This window comes from Arachis hypogaea, chromosome 13 (assembly GCF_003086295.3).
Source record: "Arachis hypogaea cultivar Tifrunner chromosome 13, arahy.Tifrunner.gnm2.J5K5, whole genome shotgun sequence".
Taxonomy (NCBI): domain Eukaryota; kingdom Viridiplantae; phylum Streptophyta; class Magnoliopsida; order Fabales; family Fabaceae; genus Arachis; species Arachis hypogaea.
Genome location: NC_092048.1, coordinates 2323230 through 2344519, shown reverse-complemented (window position 1 = coordinate 2344519; position 21290 = coordinate 2323230). Strand labels below are relative to the sequence as shown.

Sequence of the window (21290 nt, the reverse complement as noted above, 5' to 3'; positions counted from 1 at the left end):
TGGATAGGAGTCAAGTTCAAGTGTTCCCACCTATCATTAAATTGTTACATACTTCATTTTCAATTTCAAACCTTTTATTCCTCTTTCTTACGAAGCTCCATGAAAGTAGTCGACAACGTACCCAATAAAGGATAGAATATAATAATAAAAAGGCGAATTCTCCCATGCCTTTAACTTTTGTGTCGAAATTGGCGAAGTTACTTTTTATAGTAAATTTTAAATATTAAAAAATTGTTTATTTTTATATTTTTTAATTTAAATATTAATTTTTATCTCTTTTTAATAAGTTGTGCAAGTATATATAGGCACCATAGCATACACCTAATAAAAAAACAAACCAATAACATCATCATCATATCATGTGTATAGTTTGTAAATGCTTTCCTGTTTACTGATTATAACTGGGAACCATAATATATATATACTCAGTAATACATATATACATCAAGTCATCAACAAAAAACATAACGCCTAATAATAGTGATCATAATAAATGAGAAAGTATGGGCCTTTAAGGGTTGGCATGCATGAACTGAATTAACGATTAACATTATATGTCTTTTGAAATAAATGTGTTTGGTTTTTTGGTTGGAAAATTTGTTTTCCATGTTGTACTAAGATTTCAACTAGGGAAAATTTTCTTTTTCTTTAAAAGATATTTAAATGACATTCTATTTTTATTTATTTGTAAACTTATACATTTCTTTTATGTAGATTCAAGATTAACAAAGACTCACTCTATTACTTTTAATTGTCTATTAGAATTAATTGATAATTAATAATGATATCATTATGTTATGTATAGGTAAAAAATTAATTATTTGTATAGAATATATATAGGTTAAAATATAAAATATATTAAAAATAAATTAAATAATAACATATTTATATATAAATATATCAAGAATGTTAGAGGATTATTAGAATTTATTTTTTTTATCATTAATTAATTATCAATATTTAAAAATATATAGAATAAAATATATTATTAAATTATTAAACTAAAAAAATTGAATTGATAATTAAAAGTGATGGCAACAAATAATAAATTGTGATGACCTCTGATATATTAATTTTTTTTATAAAATTTTTAGTTTTTTTTTTGTCAAGTGGATTGGACAACCTCCAATTCTAAGTACCACAACACACACCTATGCACCTATATTTTGAGGTTTTATCAAACCTCATCTCAGTCTCAGCTGGAGTTCGAATTTGGTGCAACTTGATTAAGAGGCGATATGATTGTCACTTGATTAAGATAGACTTTTAACGTGAAATAGAATAAATGGGTGCATGCATAGAAGGATATATAGCAAGCCCAGGCCAGTTGAGAGGAGAGAGTTGATTGGTTAAAGAAGTGAAAAGTGCATGTCCAAAAAAAAAAAAAAGAAGTGAAAAGTGAAAAGAAAGTTAAAAAGGAAGGCATGTGATCTTTTAAGGACTACTATGGGAGTATGTATACGTGTAGTAGCCTAGTAGGTGGTAATAATAAAGCTGGATTTTTGGACAATGATACATATTTTTTAACTTGGTGGTTGGTTGTACACAGCACATAAATTAATTTACGAGTAGTTTAATCAATGTGAGGGAGAAAGATCAGATGCATATAATAATAATTTAATTTAAATATTACAGAATTGGGTCACATACAATGCAACTTCACAAACAAGTGACTAAGTGAGTAGCAGTAGCTGCAAGTAGGATGGCAACACCATCGGAACCTCCGCCCTTATTCATTCGGGGGGTAATTATTCGCACCGGATCGAGTTTTTAGTAGGGCAGATTTTTGGGAGGAGGCATGGTCGGATTTAGGTAATACCTGCTCTTAACTGGTTCGGTATATATATAATATATATAATTTTAATATATAATATGTATAATATATGTAAAATAATTAATAAATAATTAATAATATTATATTATATTTAAAATTTTTACTTTAATTTATATTATGTATGTGATGATGGTTATGTAAAATTTAAATTTAAATTTTATTTATTAGATTTTAATAATTATAGGAGCGGATAGGGCCGGAGCGAGTACCCGCAATAGCGGATTAGAATTCAACATTTTACTACCCACAAGTAGAAACGGGACGGGTTTTACGCATATTATTGTACGGCAAAACGGGGTCGGGTAGAGCAAAAACCCACTCCTACCCGCCCCGTTGCCACCCCTAGTTGCAACCTAGGTCATCATAGTCAATTTCTTGCATGGAGCAATATATATCACCTTTCTTTGTTATATAATTTCTTAGCTTGTTCTTATGGTGAAAATTAAGTTTGCCGTTTGAGTGTTAAGAAATAGCACGCCTGCTGCATCTCCTTTGACTTTAATTGAACCAATAAAATTAGTATTATTATTAGTAACGTTGATCTATTAAGACACCAGCTTAATTTGTTAATTTTGAGGATTGGAAATGGCAAAGGCGGTGATGAAGTAGAGGGATTGGCAACCTCAAAGAGTTAATGTAGACAAGACAAGACAAGACATGATTTTTCATGACTTGTGAACATTAGATTTCGTAATCTATGCAACACTTACAATTTATAAAATGCAAACCACTGACTAAGTCATCTTATCTGACTTCAAATCTAGTACACACAAAATGAAAAGACAAAGTAGGCTCCAACCCCTATCAGCCAATTCAGCAACATCATAAATGACGCTCACAACCCCCCTCCTCTTAATATTCATGACACCTGCTTGTATTGTATTTTACGGCTCCAATCAATTAGGATACTTGTCATCACCTATCAAAACTAAAATATCTTTTCTTTGTAACATTTAATGTTATTTTAAATTACTTTTTATGTCAAGTTAAAATAGGCTCGATGGCCTTTAAAGCTGGATCCAAATCTAATTAATCAATGGACATTCCTAATAAATCTTAACCCTTCATCATGTATAAATACAATTACAATAAGAATATTGCTTATAACATTTGGTTCTTTAAAAGTGAAATTTAGTTCAAATAATAATTAAAAATAAAGCACTAGCAACATGAAAAATTTATGAAAAAAGCCTGAGCTACTTTGCCTTTTTAAGGCGGAAGTACAAGTGGTTTCTTTTGCTTCTAAAGTAAGCCATTAATCTATTAATTAATGTATTGACACTAGTATAAAATAAATAAATAATATATTTGTATAATTAAAGATATGTATGGTAACATCTCAAGTTTTTTTTTTTTTTAAATATTTTACATATACCTCCTAATTTTATAAAAATACCTAAACTACCCTTTACCCCTTTTTCTAAATCCTAACCCTCTCCTAACACACACACGCTAACACCAACGCTTCTCACTCTCTGGAATCACAAAGAAGGAAAGAAAAGAGATAGAAAGAAACAGAGGGAGAGGGAGACGGAATAAGAGAAGAGAGGAGGGAGAAGAGAGACCGCACGGCAAGGCTTGGTCATGCCGCCGCATCGCTGTCGCGTCATTGTCACAGGGGAGAGAGAGAGATGAGCCCGCACACGAGATTGCGACGGAGAAGAATGGAGATGTACTGCCATTACCGTCATGCACCGTCCTGCCTCTGGAGCCAATTGGAACCTTTGCCGTCGAGTCACGCCGTTGCCGTCATTGTCGTCGCCGCGGCGGCAAGCGTGAGGGTCGACCAAGGAGCAATAGGTATGTGGAGGAGGGAGGAGCTGTTACACCGTCGTTGAGCAACTGCCACCGCCGGAGCTCGTCGTTGAGCCTGCCTGCTTCGCATTCTACCCTTGCTCTGCTCCGCTGGGGGCTGAGCCCTGCCTCTCCTTGTTCATCAGAGCTTGTGGTGTTGCTGTGGGAGTCGCTGTCAGAGGAGAGGAACTGCCGCCACCGCTGTTCCATTGTGTCCTTCACCGTCGACGTCGGGCGGTCACTGGAGTTGCTGATGCTCCATCCCTTATTTTCTTTTTCTTTGGTAAGACTAATCTTGTTTTGCCTTGTCTTGCCATAAAGCTCTATTATTGACTCTGTCCTATACTTGATGTTTATTTCTGTTTTTGCTCAGTTTTTAAACCACCGTAGGCTATTAGATTCGCTGCCATTGTTACTGTGGTTGTTCTATGTTATTGATACTAGGGCTATTGTTGAAGTTGCTGCAGTGAGAAATCGAAGTTGTTGCTATTACCTCGGTCCGAATTTCGTGCTCTTTCATTCCATTCTACTTCAACCTTCCTCACCTTTTATCTTGGCACTCTGGTTTGGTTTTCTCGGTCCCTTGGAGCCAATTTGTGAGTAGGCTTTACATTTATAACCGTTACATTTTTTTTGTTTATGCTATTCTGAGTTTTTAATTATATTTACAAAACTATTGTTGAAGAACTTTGATTTGATTAGAATAATTAATTTATTATAATTGAGAAAATATTTTTATGAAGTTCATATCTTAGAAATTTTACATGAGACTATATATATTTGATGAAGTTTTATATTATTTTAGCACATTTGATTTTATTTGAAAATATACTTTTGAAACATTGAAGTATTTGTTAGTACTTATTGACTTTGAAATTGTGAAATGTGTTTGAAATTATTTATGATTGAAGAAGTTATGAGTTGAGAAAATATTTCTGATGAAAAAGTATTATTTGATTTGATTTGATTCGATACCTTATATATTTGAAAGATCAAAGATTTGTTGTATTTGAAATTATATGTTTTGAATTGGTTTGGGAGGCTCGTATTAGAAAACCGTAGTTAACGGCGGTTATGACGTTAACTTAGATGCATCTAACTCAGACTCCAACTAGCAGGGGTGTTGCTAGCCTAACGTGTAGGCCACACGTTAGATCTGATATTCTGTTAGGACACACAAGAGGAAAGGGCTACCCATAGAGGTGGAGCCGCCCAAGTGTGGACTTTTGATTTGATTTCTGTATGAGAACTCCCTTATTGATTCACTTATTTATATAAATTATTATCTTCTAACAAAAATTATGTTTATATGGTCTCATGTGAATTATAGATGTACTGTCTAGTCACTGGGTTGCAAAACTCACTCCGTTTTTCTAAAAATATTTATCAGGAATAAATATTTGATTATGTGAGCCTTTCTATCCAAGAGTAATGATCTGCAATAGGTATCTATTCGTTGTTGAGTTCTTAGACGTCATCTGCTCCATATGTCACAGGCAGGATCCACCCATATTTATTTTATTTTTTTGTTTGTTAAAAATATGTAATTATTCATTTTAGACATTGTAAATTTATTTAAAATATTTGTAATTTTCTTATTCAACTTATATTTGAGTCGGTTAGGCTTGCTTGGGGATTATATTCTTGAGCGCCGATCATGGCTCATTTTGGGCCGTGACATGTATAATGGGGTTACAACTAATGTGAAAACTCAAGGTGGTATGACAAATAAATTTTTTATTAGTATAGAATTACATCAGGGATCATCCTTAAGTCCATACATTTTCATATTAATTTTAGAAGTACTCACAGAGCACATCCAAGAGCCTGTGCCATGGTATATATTTTTTGCCGATGATATCGTCCTTATGGGAGAGTCAAGGAAAGACCTAAATAAGAAGTTGGACTTCTTGAGAGAAGCTCTAGAAGTATATGGTATGCGCATAAGTCGTAGCAAGACGGAATATATGAAATGTAAGTTCGGTTTGAGAAGGGAAAATCCTAATATAAAGGTGAAAATTGGAGAAAACATCCTACGAAAAGTTAAAAGTTTTAGGTATCTTAGGTGCATCATATAGGATAATTGAGAGATTAAACATGATGTAAATCATAGGATCCAAGCAGGTTGGTCAAACATGCGAAGTGCATCTGATTTTATATGTGACAAAAAAGCGCCTTTAGAACTTAAAGGTAAATTCTATCGCACTGCTATATGACCGGTTATGCTTTATGGTACGGAGTGTTGGGCGGGTAAAGAGGAGCACGAACATAAGTTAAGTGTGGCAGAGATGAAGATGTTGAGATGGATGAGTGGTCATATGCGATTAGATAAAATAAGGAACAAAGATATAAGGGAGGGAGTTGGAGTAGCACCCATTGTAAAAAAGATGGTATAATCGCGTCTCAGGTGGTTTGGACATGTGAGAAGAAGACCGACAGAACACCCAATTAGGAGGATGGATGAGATAGAATATGGATAAGGGGTGAAAGGCAGAGGAAGACCATCTATGAGGTAGTCAAACGAGATCTATATGTAAACGGTATTTCTGTAGACATCATATATATGACAAAGTTCAATGACGTTATTTGATTCATGTAACCGACCCCACCTAGTGGGATAAGGCTTTGTTGTTGTTGTTGTAAAGTCACGATCTAATTTGTAAAGGAAATTGACAATAGAATTGTTGATAAGAAAGAATTGAATCATAGTGTTAGTTAAAAATAAATAAATTCGAAGGAGAAGGTTATTCAAATTGTTAAGTGAGCTTTCGGAAGAGAAGTTGGTGTCAAAAGAGACATATTTAGAGATTTTGAGTGAGAGTTCGATTAACTTAGTAAATCGAGGAGTTATTCGAGCAAAATGATCGAAGATTTTTGAAATCAAAGGTTATTCTACAGCTATTACATGATCAGACAAAAGAGCGGGAACAGTTACTTGCGTTTTCACACACGTGGGATTTTCATTTCGAATTGATCAGATAGGGAAATGGCTATAAATACTAGAAGGCTCGAAGTCACAAAGGTTGGAACTTTACTCCAGAAATTACTCACGCACACTCACATCCTAGAGACTTTTTGAGTCTGCTTCGAGTTAATTTTCTGTAAAGTTCCTTCCACTTGTTTTTACTCTTCATTTACATTTTTTGCAAACTTTACTTTTCTTGCAAATTTATCTTTCGAATATCATTTAATTTCTTCACCAAATTTACATTTCAACATCTTTAATTTCCATGTCGAAAAGTCCTTTGATTTAATTGAAGGCAATTTGCCGCTTTATTTAAATTTAATCAAATTACTTCGATTTTAGTCAATTTTACTTTTAAAATCTTTAGTTTATACTCCGTCGGCCGTTTTCTTTAAATCTCGTTTAATTCAATGATCTTTGATGTATTTTTAAAAAATTTGTACTCACAAAAAAAAAAGAGTTGATTTCGCTCTCAAACCATTAAAATCGAACAACCATCGATTTGCTAAAAATCCACAAAACGCATAATAACACTTTGAAAGCAACAATTGCATTTTATATTTTAGTTAACCGAGAAGTGTGAACTAATATTCATGAAATAATCAAATATGTCATGTATGAAAAATATCAAGTAATTTACTAACAAATTATATAGAAGTTGTTCATGATCCAAAGAGCAAAGACTATGATTTAATTAATTAAAGCATTTTAACAAAATGGGTCCAACAAGTAGCCCATATCCATATAAGCACACCGCAAAAACCAGGGATGAGTGTATCCGACTTACGTACCAAGGTTTATGCCCAACTCCATTTGGGAAACAAGTTTTTGCTCTCCACAACCTCGGACATTATTTGAGGGTAAGGGTGGCAAACGGGCCTAAATCCGTCGAGCTGACCCACGTAACCCGCTAAAAAGGTGGACTGAGTTAGAAAATTGGGATCGTCAAATAACAAAAACTCGCCTAATTCGCACCACTTAAACTGCGGATTTTGGCGGGGCAGGGTGGGTTTTCCCGCCGGGCTTAATATTTTTTTGACAAGAGGTATTTTTACAATTTTTTTTGTTAAAACCTAACTTTCCCCAACCCAAGTTACAAGAGAATGAAGATGAAAATTGAGTGTTTTGGATTATGTTTATTTTGTTTTATTGACAATATTTATAATTATGTTTATTTTGTTTTGGGAACAATATTTATAATTATGTTTTGGATGAAAATTTGGTTTATAATTATGTCTATTAGATATTTATAATTACAAATACTTTAATATTTGTGAATATAAAAATTATAATTTATTTATACTTTTAGAAATTATAATAGTTAAAATTAAAAAACAGAAGAGATTTTTTTATGCCTTTATATATATTATTTAATAGTTAAAAATAAAAAATAAAAAAATATTTGGCGGGCTTATCCCGCCAGCCCGTCAACCCGCTATTAGACAGGACGGGCTGGAATTTTGGGACCGCCTCAGTAAACGGGGTGGGCCGGACCAGCCCGCCAAAGGCGGGCTTCTGGCGGGGCGGCTTCCCCGCTTGCCACCACTATTTGAAGGTTCTTGACCACTTTATCGTAGGACAACTTTTTGAAAAAGACCATTATGGATACTGATGGATAAATATTAATCCATACATTAAATTAAATTGAAGCAATCACTTTTAAAATAGAGAGCATGATATAATCTATTATATTATATATATCTAATTTTAAGGCCAAAATGTGCCACATGTCACTCTCTCATTGCAATTGAAATAAAATCTTTCCCTCCAAAATCAAAGAACTCTCCTCTCTTCTCTCTTTCTTTCTCTATCTCTCTCATTTTTTCACTCACTATATCTCTCTTATATATCATTATCAATGACTAATTACGAATTTGACAATCAAAATATACAACATAACATTCTCTAATTGTATTTAAATTAAATTAAAATTAAAATTGAAATACTAAAATTAAAATATAGCTATATTATATATTATATTTATATATCTATTATATATTACTAATTTTAAGGCCAAAATGTGTCACATGTCACTCTCTCATTGCAATTAAAATCAAATCTTTTCCTTTAAAATTAAAAACCTCTCCCCTCTTCTCTCTTCCTTTCTCTATCTCTCTCATTCCTTCACTCACTCTATCTCTCTTATATATCATTATCATTATTAATAACTAATTACGAATTTAACAATCAAAATATACAATATAACATTCTCTAATTGTATTTAAATTAAATTAAAATACTAAAATTGAAATATAGCTATATTTTATATTATATTTATATATTACTAACTAATTTAATAACTAAAATGTGTCATACGACACTCTCTTATTAAAATTTAGAGAAAATATTTTCCTCTAAAATTAGTAAACATCCTTCTTATATTTTCTTATCTACCTCTCTTTTTTTCTATTTCTCTCTATCCTTCCTACTCTATATATAATTTATAATTCATATTTTATATTAGTAATTTGACAAATCAAAATTTGTCACTAGATATTTTCATTATAATTAAAATAAAAAATTTTCTTAACTTCCAAAATTAACAAACTCCTTCTCTCATTCTTCTTCTTTATCTTTCTCTCTCTTTTCTCTCATTCTCTATTTTTTTCTACTTTTATGTTCTACAAAAAATAAAATTAACAACATAATATAATTTAAATAAAAAATATTATTATATACATATATTTTATTTAAATTTAAATTTTTACTGCTTATCTTTTTAATATATGTTTTTACTTTTTTCTTTTAAATATTTATTACATATAATTTTAAAAAAATACTAATGTTGTGATTAAAAGTTAGAATCAAGATTCAATTGTTTTAAAAAAAAACGAGTTAATTTTATAACTATAAATATAAATTTTTTTATATTAATATCTAATTATATTTTTATATATATAGAAAAAATATTATTTTTAAATAGCAAGTATAAAAATTAATTATTTCTATTTGTGCAACAAACTTAATACCTAATCAAATATAAAAATATACATGTTAAATTCTTTTAAATTTTAGATAACGAATGTTAAAATTAAGTAAAAAAATTAAACTCTTTCATTTGAAAATAATAACTAAAAAATTTATTATTTAATTTTGTTTAAGATTCTGGTCTTTTTAGCCGACGAGGACTTTTGTCCCTTAATACCATTTTATAAACTAGTTTAATATTATAAATTTTTCGTGTCATAATCTATAATACCAGGACTTACGTAATTTTAAAAGACTTATATTCCCGTAATAGTATTACGGGTAAAAATACTAGTTTCGAGCTAATTCATACACGTAACTTGTTATTAATAGGAAGTGGAGATTACATTGAGACCAATGGGAGTCCTAACCCTCTGTATGCCATTCTTCCATGTGATGCCACCAAATACAAAGTTGCCATTGCTCTTCTTCAAGCCCTTCAAATCAACCCTGAAACTTGCCTTCTCCCCTTCCTTCACAAACCTCAGTTCAGATGGTGTAACTGTAACATTCACACCTTCTGGATTTTCAATGCTTGCATAGTACACTGTTGCTTCCTTGCCGTAGAAGGTAACCGTCCGATACACCGATAAACTGCCGTTCAATTTGGACACACCAATGGAAGGGTAGTTGAAGTTGTATGAAGCTGTAGGATTAGGATATTTCTGACATTCTCCTCCACTAGTGAGGTTCTTCAGTTGTGCTGCTGATGCTCCATTGCTACATAGAAACTTGACAACATCTTGAGTATTAAAATCATATACTAGTCCTGGATTCAGTGATGCAAGTGGGTTAACATGGCCAGATCCATAGTCAAAAGGTGTTGTTTTAGTATCATTGGGATCTCTTCCAATGACACGACCAGTGTTGTCCATGACAGTTGCTGTATGTGACATTGAACAAATCATGTCATGTTTGGAAACTAAGAAGCAAGAAGTGAGAGTAATAAACGAAACTCACATGTTGTCATAATTGCAGACATTATGGATGCAGGACTCCAGAAGGGATAGTGAGACTTTATAATTGCAGCAATGGCAGAAATGTGTGGGCACGACATTGATGTTCCTGAAATGATGTTATAGTCCAGGGATCGTTGTTCCACCGTGTCTTCGGTTGCTACCGGAGACCATGCTGCCAGAATATTTACCCCGGGTGCTGTGATGTCAGGCTGTAGTTGGATACACTCTTTAGCAAACTCAAAACAAAGATGGATGCAGATTGGAACACACATTTGAGCAAACTTGCCTTGATAATATCTGGTGTTACTACATTGGGCCCCATGGAGGAAAAAGCTGCCACTTCTGGTGCAGGTTTGGTATCAAGAACAGTTCTTGTTGGATAGATTCTAGCAATGGGATTCCTGAGGCAACCACGAGAGTGGAGCTTAGATAAGAATTGAATGAATGGTGCAAGTTAAGGTAGTTTAAAACTGACCTCTCTGTGTTGATGTATGATTGAAGGTCCTCTACAGCATCCTGACCAATGAGAGTGGCTGGGATCACAAACTCAAAGCCAACGTCTCTGGTATTGTGATCAATAAGTATCATTCCAACTCCTCCACCTTCCTTTATTACCATAGCCTTCAATCTTCGGTTCTCAGTGAGTTTCTCAATTGTACAGATCACAATTTTGTCCTTTATCAAGCTACGATCTAGAGTATTGTTCTTACAGAAGCTGGTAACAGAAGAAACCAAACCAAATTTTTTACATTTCTATATGCATATCATTGGAAATGCAAAGTAATCTAATGAAGAAGATACCTTGCATTTGTTGCTGGAACTCCTGGCGCTGCGGCTGCACTTGCATATATCAAAGCATGCCAGTTGTCCATTTTTATTGGATTCAAAGACAGACCCTGCAGCCACATAAATTACTGTTACATTAGGCATTAGCCTTAGAAACATTTTGTGCCTTTGAGTTCACCTTCAAAACTTTTGAATTTCCAAGGTGGATATCTGATCTGAATTGTCTATCGAGGGTGCTAGCAGCAACAGTGAGAATCCAAGGAGCAACATTGCAGGCAGTAGCTGGGAAGATGGAGTTTCCAGCGGAAGCAGAAACAAGAATGCCATTTTGGAATGCATGGAATGCACCAACACTGACTGCATCCTCAAAGTAAATGGGTTGTGGAGGAGAAGGGCCAAAGGAGAGTGACAGAATGTCAACACCATCATGAATGGCATCATCCATGGCAGACAGGATATCTGCATCGCTGCAGTATCCAAACCAACAGGCCTTGTAGATGGCAAGCCTTGCATTTGCCGCGCCACCTCTCGCAGTTCCTCTGGCTATGCCAAGTAAACTGGCATTAGCAACAATGGATCCTGCTATGGTGGAGGCTGTGTGACTTCCATGTCCATCACTGTCTCGTGGTGACCGGAAGTATTGCCTGTTAACCACGTCTTCCAATGGACCAACGTCTGCTTCAAAACCTTTTGAATAGAACCTGGCACCAATGATTTTCCTGAAAATGTCCAAAATCCATATGAGATGACATGAGTTGCTAACCTCCAAGTGTTGTGGAATAATGTGTATTCTTACTTGTTGCAATTGGCTAGTGTGAAATTATCACCAGTCACACACTCTCCCTTGAATCTCTCAGGCACAGGGCCTAATCCATAATCTCTGAAGCTTTCTGATTCTGGCCAAACACCTGAAAGCCAATGTTAGCTGTTAAGTCATTACAATCCAAATGAAATGAGACACAATCAGACGAAGTAAATACCAGAGTCAACCACACCAACGATGACATCCGATGCCCAATCCAGTGCCACATGGCTTCCTGTGTAGGCAGAGTTTAATCCAAGAAAATCCCAAGAATGTGTTGTGTGGAGCCTATTCAGTTTGCTCTCAAAAACTGATACCACTGATTCATGTTCTGTAACACAATTAAAAACATACATCAACTCACATAGGCTAAATATGATATTTAACTGTAACAGTACCTTGAAGTTGATTAGCTTGCTCTGGAGTAAGCATGGCCGAGAAGCCTCTAAAGCTTTTACTATAATGATGGAGTGCTTCTGCTTTTGCTTCGCCGAGACTACTGAGAATTGAATGAAAGAGAACATTTTAGCCTGTGTTCAAATGTTGGCACACATTGATAAAGCTTAAAATGAACAGCAGCAGTTATAGTTAAGAATTTAATCTGTCAAAAGTGCCTTGCCTTCCAGTGACTGATGCTAACATCTCATGGTTGGCTCTGATGACTGATTCTGAATTGGGGTGTGACTGATCTCCCATGTAAACTATATAATGCTGTACCAATGAACATTTTGCTTTAATACACCAGGTAATAGGAATAGTGTTCTGCAACTTCTATTGTATACATCATTTTGACCAGAGAATCATATACTTATAGACTTATAGTTAAGAATTTCATATTCATCATTAGTAGGAATTGCAGTTCTCTTACTAATAAACGTAACTGATATATCATAATGTTCCTTAAAGTGTCAAAATTGGGTCTTAAAAGAAGTGGTTAACTTCCATTCTCTTTTATCTGTCTATTACTATCACTTTAATACAATGAATCACGAACCAAAGAACACAGTGATTTAAAATATGACACGCAAATGCACCCAAAAGAAACACTAATACATTCACCAGGTTGAAGTATGGAAAAAACATAATGAAAGAAGGGAATTGAAGAAGAGGATAAAATAAACAAGGCTCAAAGGTTGTAGACTTGCATGCAGCACATCACGTAGAAAGCAAATATATGCATGGAGAGCTACTTACCTTGGAGGTGGATCCATTCACCAGAGTATATCCAATTAACAGCACAAGAATGAAACTGAAAACTTTGGAACACCCCATGATAACGGTGGCAATGGTGACTCTGATAGCTCATTCGAACATTCTTATAGCAAAAAGGACTTTGCATACAAGATATATAAAATTTTATTTGCCGGCTGCTGATCATATGTTTCTGCTTATACTTTAGTGCATTGAGATTCTTTGAAAAAGTAAAATACAATTTTAAAAAACAGAAGATGGGTACATTGCTCGAAGTAGCAACACTTGGAAGAATTTTAAATGGCAATAATATGACGGATAAATTTTATGTGAAATTTGGATGAATCTTATTTTATTCCAAAGATATGCTATTGGGATATACTAAACTACATGTTCATGCTTACAGACCAAAAGATTAATTATGTACAACTGATAAGTACTATGATATATGAATTCTGTTATCTGCATGCAGAGAATGATAATAGCTGCTTCTTCGGGTATGGTTTTAAATGAGATTTTTTTTTTCTTTTGTGGTAAGTTTACATGAGAAATTTTATTTGTAAATAATATTTACTTTGAGCTTACACTCATTTGTTTCATCCCTTAAAAAAAATCACAAATAAATCTACCAATAGATTGGCCAAGTTCATTTTAGAGAAAATTGACAGATCCAAAGTGATCCATTTTTGTTCCCCTTAAGTTTACTGTCCAACCCACCACCTTATTCTTTAAGCAAATTATTCCGTTAATCTGATACATATAAAAGATAATCAATAAACTTCAACTTAGCTTATAAAACAAATCCCCACCCCATTCCACTCTATTTTTAAATTGAGAAGTCCCAAGAAGGCAAGAAGTTAAAACGAACAAGTTGATCCAAGTTTCGGTATTTGCTAATTGTAACTCATACAATTGGAGCAGATATCAAAGATAATTAAACTATTTAGGTCTTCCATGTCTTGGTCTTAACTTGCCTTGCAATATATGCTCTCTCTCGCACAATAAAGTTTGGTCTTCCCAAACATTTCTTTAGAACCGACACATGCAAATGCAAGTACAAAACCAGAATCACACGCAAGTTATTTTTCTGATCATTTCAGATTCTGTTCTTATACACAATTCAGGAGAAGCAAAATGAGTATCCGCTTTTATAAATCCATTTCCGTAGAATTGGGGATTTAATCATCCCCAGAACTGAATGTAAAAAGATTCATTTCACTTGCTCCAATGGTTAAGTAAATTACAAATCATAATATGCTTAAACGGGTGTGAATCTCCAAAGTGAAATTCCATCGCGATTAACCCTCCTCTCCAAACTCCTTTGTGAATCTCTCGTGTACGTCTAGATCAGCTTTGCTTACAGTAGGCCTTTGTCTAGCAAGCACCTTGTCAAAATCTGTTCTCGATATAGGTGGCGGAAGGATCTGGATAGCAAAAAAGAACATAAAAAATCACACTTCTCTAATTATCGCTAAAGAATATAAGGCATACAGTTCTAAACTTCTAATGTCATCAAAATATACAACATGCCAGCTCTAGAATACCTTAGCAGCAAGTCCTTTTGCGGCAAGGTCTTGCATTGTGATTTGTATTGCACCCTGTTGCTTTGGTCCACATGGGATCCACATTCCCTCAGGATCCTTAAAGAAAAACATGGCATCTTGGGTTTTGCGAACGGGTTCAAATAAAACATCCTTCACCTGAAGAAGAGGTCATATACTTATTAAGATTATGCAAGTGAAAAGATAACTGCAACCAGATTTTAATACAGAAATCAAACTTACACAAACAGATATATCTGAACCTGAAAATCCCTCTGTCTTGCGTGCCAAGTGTTCAAAATCACTCTCGGTCAAGTTATGAGGTGTATCGCCTAGATGCACCTTTTCAGTTTATCAGCCATAAAAAATATACTCAGTCTCTAGGATCATTTGTGAAGTTACACATAATAAGTAAGACCCATTCATAAATAAATATATTGACCACATATATTGCGCCCTTACCTTGAACATGTGTTGGCGGGCTTTCAAATCTGGTAGTGGAATGTATATACGCTTATCAAAACGCCGCCTTATGGCCTGAAATTATGAGTTGATTAATCAAAACACAACCACATTGCTTGAATATGGGGGTGAATGAAAAAGAAAAGAGAACTCTTACCTGGTCAAGAGCATAAGGTGTATTCGTTGCTGCAAGAACAAGAACTTTCTGGTCATTGTTTCCTACACCCTACAGTGTAAAGTGGATGAATTACATTAGCTTCAGAAGCAAAGAAAAAAAATAAAAGAGACTGACACCAAAATTATTGGAAACTTAACTATTCTGTTTTTGTGGAATAAGGATGCATGACAATGGTAATTCCCAATTTCCCATTAAGAAAGTCAAATCAATAAGGCGCGAGAGGAGAAAACAACCTTATTTCAACAACATTGACTACTTCAATAAAAAATGAATGAATCATCTAGAGGTATATGCAACCTTCTGTGAGATTATGACCTAGTTTTGTGTAAAAAAAACTTGACAGAGGAGACAATGTTTATAACAATAAAATTCAGGTTTCAGCAAGCAAACCGATTATTATTCTTATTACCATAAAATTAATACCTGCATCTGCACCAGAAGTTCAGTTTTAATACGTCTAGAAGCTTCACTCTCATTGCCTTCTCCACGCTGACCACATAGCGAATCTATTTCATCAACAAATATGATAGAAGGTGCACTATCCCGGGCCATTTGGAAAAGATTTGAAACTAGCTTTTCACTTTCACCCATCCACTTTGAAACCAAGTCCGATGAAGAAACACTGGAGAAAAATTCACATGTTAAAGACATGCTGGGAAAAACCAACATATGGACACAAAACAATAACAATATCCAGAAAAACTATTTATATACAAAATCATTATCAAGAAAGGTAGAATTCGAAAACCAACATAGCACAACGCACATAAGAAAATTCACCCGTTGCCAAGAAAGGGGCAGTTGAGGGAGGAGAATAGGAAAATAATACAATAATTTTTCTATGGATGGTCAGCACTGCCTGATAGGGTACTGAAAACAGGAAGAAAAATGAGGTTGGATAGTGGCTAAATTTTCATGATTCCATAAAAGGAAAAGAACCTAACATTTCTCAAATGCACTACCATGACCAAATGATTCATTGAAGGCTTTACCTAGGCAGGGTTTATTAGTTTTCTAAGATGTAACCAAAAGCACTAGATAAATTTAGGCCTGAAAGGCCAAACAGATAACAAGTTAAACAAATGTAGGTCTAAAATCAGTGATATGCACTTTCACAAGACAAACCTGTTGCTTAGTAAAAATTTTACACACACACACACACACACACACACACACACACACACACACATATATATATATAAATGAAATAATAGATTAATAGAATAAGTATACCTGAAAAATGTAGAGTCAGCTTCTGTTGCAACAGCCTTGGCCAAATATGATTTACCAGTTCCGGGTGGTCCGTACAACAAAAAAGCTCTCCAAGGCCGTCTTTTACCTGAAAATAGGCCATAGCAGAAGCCAATACTAATTTAACATTTAATAAACAGAAGGAAATAAAAAGAGACAAACAAACTTAACAAGCTAAATAATATCCTGCTCATAACGCATCAACACAAACACACACAATATCCAATCAAATTTGCAAAAATTGCTTTCCTTGCTTTGTATCATATATAAAATAAAAATAAAAAATAAAAAAATTTGCAACCAAACAAACAAATTCAACAGTATTCTGTCATAAACACAAGCACCTCCTTGCTACAGAGTAGTCACAGTCAACGCATATTGCAATTATAGAAATAATTCTGTATCATCATCATCCATCAGCATTCACCACATTTAAAGTAGGATCGTGGAATGCCAATGTTCAAATTCTGAATTGTCAACCATGATCACATTCCATTAACTTGGATAAATGTACTAAGGATTGGAGTAAAAAGATTATGACAACTAAAGAAACAGCTAGTCATCTAGCTATGAACCAGTCATGTAAAAAAGGTAGGGGCAAGAGAGAGTCACCAGTGAAGAATTGAGGAAACTTAACGGGCAAGATAACCGCCTCCTGCAAGGCCTGCTTGGCGCTCTCCAAACCCGCCACGTCATTCCACTTGACGTTAGGCTTCTCCCTAATGATGGCAGAGTTCAAACCTGCCCTCAGCTTGGCCTGCTCGGGATCCTCCCCGTCCCCACCTCCGCTGCCTCCTTCTCCGTCCTTGGGCTTGGTCTTGGGCCTGGTGGCAACGGCCGCGTCCCCGTTGGAGGCAGGCCCAGGCCCACCGTCGTCAAGAACAGCACGGATCTCCTCGGCACGACGAAGGTACTCGGTGAATTTCAGCGTGATAGCCTCCTTGATCTTAGGGTTCTTCTCGTACTTGAGGTGGGTCTTGAAGTACTCCAAGGCGTTCATGTAGAGAGGGAAGGCCTTGGCGTAGTTGCCATTGTTGTCCTCCTGCACCGCTTGCTTCACGTACTCTATCGCTTGCTCCTTGAAATTACTATACATCTTCTATTCGATTTCCTTCTTCTTGTTTCTCTTGCATAGACGAACTTGGAGCCCTATAAAGCAGCAGTGCGATTGAATTTGAAGTAAGTTTGGGATTTTTTTTTTTTAAAATTATTACTTTGCGATTGGAATGTTAGAAACCCTAAAAGATTGATTTCTTTTGGAGGATTTCGGTTTTGTTGAGGTAAGGATGTAATTGGGGAAAGAGGGTGAACGCGTTTGGATGAAGTTGTCGATGGCGTAAACGCAGAAGGTTCTTCTGCGGAATCAGAAAAAAAAGACCAAAACTGTGGAATTTTCCTTTTTGTATTTCCACCTTCTCAGGGCTGCGGACTGTCTCTTGCGTCTGCCTCTTTTTGTTTTATTTTTTTTCAAGCTTAAAGTCGTAAAAAATAAAGATAATGAATTTTTTTCCACAGAACTTACTATTTTATTTTTCTTAATAATAAAATAGAAGTTATAGAATTTAAAACTAATATATAATAGAAAAATAACATTATGAATGAAGAATAACAATGTTCATTTTCAATGTTTACGGAATAAAAAATAAAATGTATATCACCCCCTTTAAAAAATACTTGACATTGCATTAAAATAAAAAAAAAATCCTAGTAGAAATTGGTGTACACTTTTATTTGTTTAGATTTTTTTTCCAATCAATTTTTTTTTAGGAATTAGGATATTGACTTTAGCATAAAAATGTGTATATAAAGAATAATAAAAAAAAAAGTTTGTATGAAGTTGTAAGTATTGGGTGCCAAGTTCTTGTCCTCACAATATGTAGATGGCCTTCTAACTCTACCAGTATGTAGTACGTAGTGTTCTTTTGTTGAACATACATGATATGACATAACAGGATTGAGGATTACATACAATGCAACACTCTCTCATTAATAAATGTTTGGTTATATAAATAACACACAAGAGATGCTAGCCGTTTCCCTCTCTAGATTACACGCCATTGAATGAAGTTATTTAGTGAATATGATGGCAACCGAGTAACAATAAAAAAGAAGACAAGTTGTAGGCTTGTAAGATGGAGAAAGTCCAGCCAAATAAATTTTGTGATTTTTAGTCATCAATTAATTATTAATAATTTTTTTAATGGTGTAAAATTATATTTAATAATATAGAATAATTCAATTTCTTTTTAATAATTAAATGCTTGACAGAATTTAAAAAAAAGTGTTGTCCCTAGTACTCCTCCTTGCAGATATAATGGCAATATGGCATGCCTAATCGTTCAGTGTATATTGAACTAACAAAAAATTACACTTGCTGTGTTATCAACGCTAGCTACATACAACGCAATTTTTTCCGACATTACAAATCTTTGAAACTTGAGTCACTGTTCCGTAGCTTATAATTATCACTCGCTATCTACGCATCTAACTAAGAATTTCAGTCACGATAAAGATGGAAAACATGATAGGCAAGAGTCAGTGATAAAAAACAACAGGGGGGAGGTTGAAGTTGTCTGAGAGGAATGGTATAGGGTTGTGGCGATCGACAAGGTGGCGGTAGAACTGATACTCAGCCTCGTAATCGTGCAAATGGAGCTCAGCCTTCTGGTTGGTATGATAATGGTGTTTGGCAGAAGCTGATTTACCAAATCCAAAGATGCTAACTTGATCACAAATGCCGAGAGCAAGCATGACGGCCTGCAATCCAGAAGAGTAATGGAAGAGAGCCCCATCATGGGCACTCCCCCACTCGTCCAAGGTCTTGCCACTTTGCTCCACAAACCTCTTCAATGAATAGTACTTGACAATCCTTGCGCACAAGACATCAAACCTGGGATCAGTTACCAAGAGGGGAGCCTTGTGGGAAGCATTGCAGACAGTGAAATCAAGAAAGTGGACGGCCTGACAAATATACATAACAATGGGGATGTGAGAGCCATAAGGGTGGCAATAGCACCCAACTCTTCTGGCACAAAGGTGCACAATGTTGCTATTCACAAATGATATTGTTGTCTTCTTCCCAACCTTGTTCTCAAAGTTATTCACCCTCGCATTGTTCAGCCTTATCACTGCATCGTGCGAATCAATCAACCTACCATAATCACTCTTCAACAGGATCCCGCTGTTCCCCACAACCGCACAAGAACCGTATTTTCGTAAATTCCCATCCAAGATACCGTTTTTCTTGTCAATGGGGGCTTTCACCAACCGAATCAGCTCATCCATGATATTTGCTTGGAATCGCTTCTTCCTCGCCCAATCGTTCAGGACCTTACGGAAATCAAGCCAGTAACGGTAGAACAGAGGGGAACGGAGCGTCGCCGGAATGGTGCTCCGGGAGGAGGATCTGTCTCCGGCGCTAGCGACGTCGTGATGGATGATCCGCCGCCACGAGATGAAGGTCCGGAGGCGGAGCTGGCTGCCGAAGTTACCATCGAGGAGCTTCCGGATGTCGTGGTTGAGGTTGTGGTCGGCGATCTGGATGGCGGCGTGGCGGAGGAGCGTGGAGTTGAGGTGCGTGTGGGGGCGGCGGAGCATGGCCCGTGAAGTGAGGGTGGCTAGGAAGAGGAGGAGAAGTGCGAAGAGTGGGCGAAGAGTGGGTTTCATGGAAAATGCATGGATGATGGTGGAAATGTTGTCCGTCTGTTGTTCATGCTGCATGCCTTGCCTTTTTACTTTTGGTGGCTACTCCAAGATTTTATGATTATCATCACGTGAAGATATTTATTTTGAAGATATTTATTTTGATGATAGATTGTAGGGTTTGATTTTTATTTGAAATAAGAGTGTTACTCTTATTTAAAGTGTTGCTAAACAAATAAGTTACACTTTTTAAATAAGAATCATCATAGGAACATGTTTTTGACATCTTCATGGGAGTAGTTGCCTTTACTTTTTACGCAACTGCATCATTTTCCTTCCAACAATTATTATAAAATGAGAAATATTAGGGGGTTAGCAATTTTTGTAATTTGTAGCCATTAAATAGCCATCAAGATGGTTTTAATGGTGTGAGATTAGTGTAAGATTTTATCTAATGACTCACTTTTCTTTGCTAATTACATGCTAGCCAAAATTTAACAAAATTGATGGTCTCCTAGACTTTTTCTTATAAAATAATAAAATCTCTACTGCTTTTTGTCTCTCTCTTGTAATCACCTCATTAATTAATTAATTAGTTAATGAATATATATTACATTTAGATCCACGCCTTTCCCCCACATATGCACTACCTAGGGGAATTCATCCGTGTATAATTCTCTAAATTGAACTATATTATTACCATCGTGTCAATTTTACTTCCTTCTCTTAACCAATAATTTTATAGTACGTTGTTTTAGAATGTTAGATTTAATAGTGTCCGTATAGTTTTTTAAAATATTTAAGAATGTTCTAGATGATTTCGAAACGTTCTAGAATGTCTTAGAAGGTCTTGAAATATTTTAAAAAATTCTAGAAGACTCTAGAAAGTATAAAGAGTAATATAGAACAATCTAAAAG

The 21290-nt window shown here is 35.0% G+C and overlaps 3 protein-coding genes across 3 annotated transcripts; all 3 read right to left on the bottom strand.

The window, feature by feature from the left end:
• Positions 1–9801: 9801 nt before the first annotated feature.
• LOC112736147 (subtilisin-like serine-protease S) lies at positions 9802–13379 on the bottom strand. Its single transcript, XM_029291309.2, has 11 exons — positions 13302–13379; positions 12727–12818; positions 12506–12603; positions 12286–12438; positions 12102–12213; positions 11484–12024; positions 11321–11415; positions 10995–11234; positions 10806–10920; positions 10521–10728; positions 9802–10443 (listed from the first exon to the last, which is right to left on the bottom strand). Exons 1-11 carry the CDS (start codon positions 13377–13379, stop codon positions 9887–9889), a joined length of 2289 nt encoding a protein of 762 aa, XP_029147142.1. The 3' UTR covers positions 9802–9886.
• Positions 13380–14366: 987 nt separating this feature from the next.
• Positions 14367–18199, bottom strand: LOC112736385 (protein SUPPRESSOR OF K(+) TRANSPORT GROWTH DEFECT 1). Its single transcript, XM_025785820.3, has 8 exons — positions 17343–18199; positions 16713–16818; positions 15903–16101; positions 15459–15527; positions 15302–15376; positions 15083–15181; positions 14843–14998; positions 14367–14722 (listed from the first exon to the last, which is right to left on the bottom strand). Exons 1-8 carry the CDS (start codon positions 17824–17826, stop codon positions 14597–14599), a joined length of 1314 nt encoding a protein of 437 aa, XP_025641605.1. The 5' UTR covers positions 17827–18199; the 3' UTR covers positions 14367–14596.
• Positions 18200–19240: 1041 nt separating this feature from the next.
• On the bottom strand, positions 19241–20452 carry LOC112736382 (beta-1,6-galactosyltransferase GALT29A). Its single transcript, XM_025785817.3, has one exon. It carries the CDS (start codon positions 20448–20450, stop codon positions 19266–19268), a length of 1185 nt encoding a protein of 394 aa, XP_025641602.3. The 5' UTR covers positions 20451–20452; the 3' UTR covers positions 19241–19265.
• Positions 20453–21290: the final 838 nt, after the last annotated feature.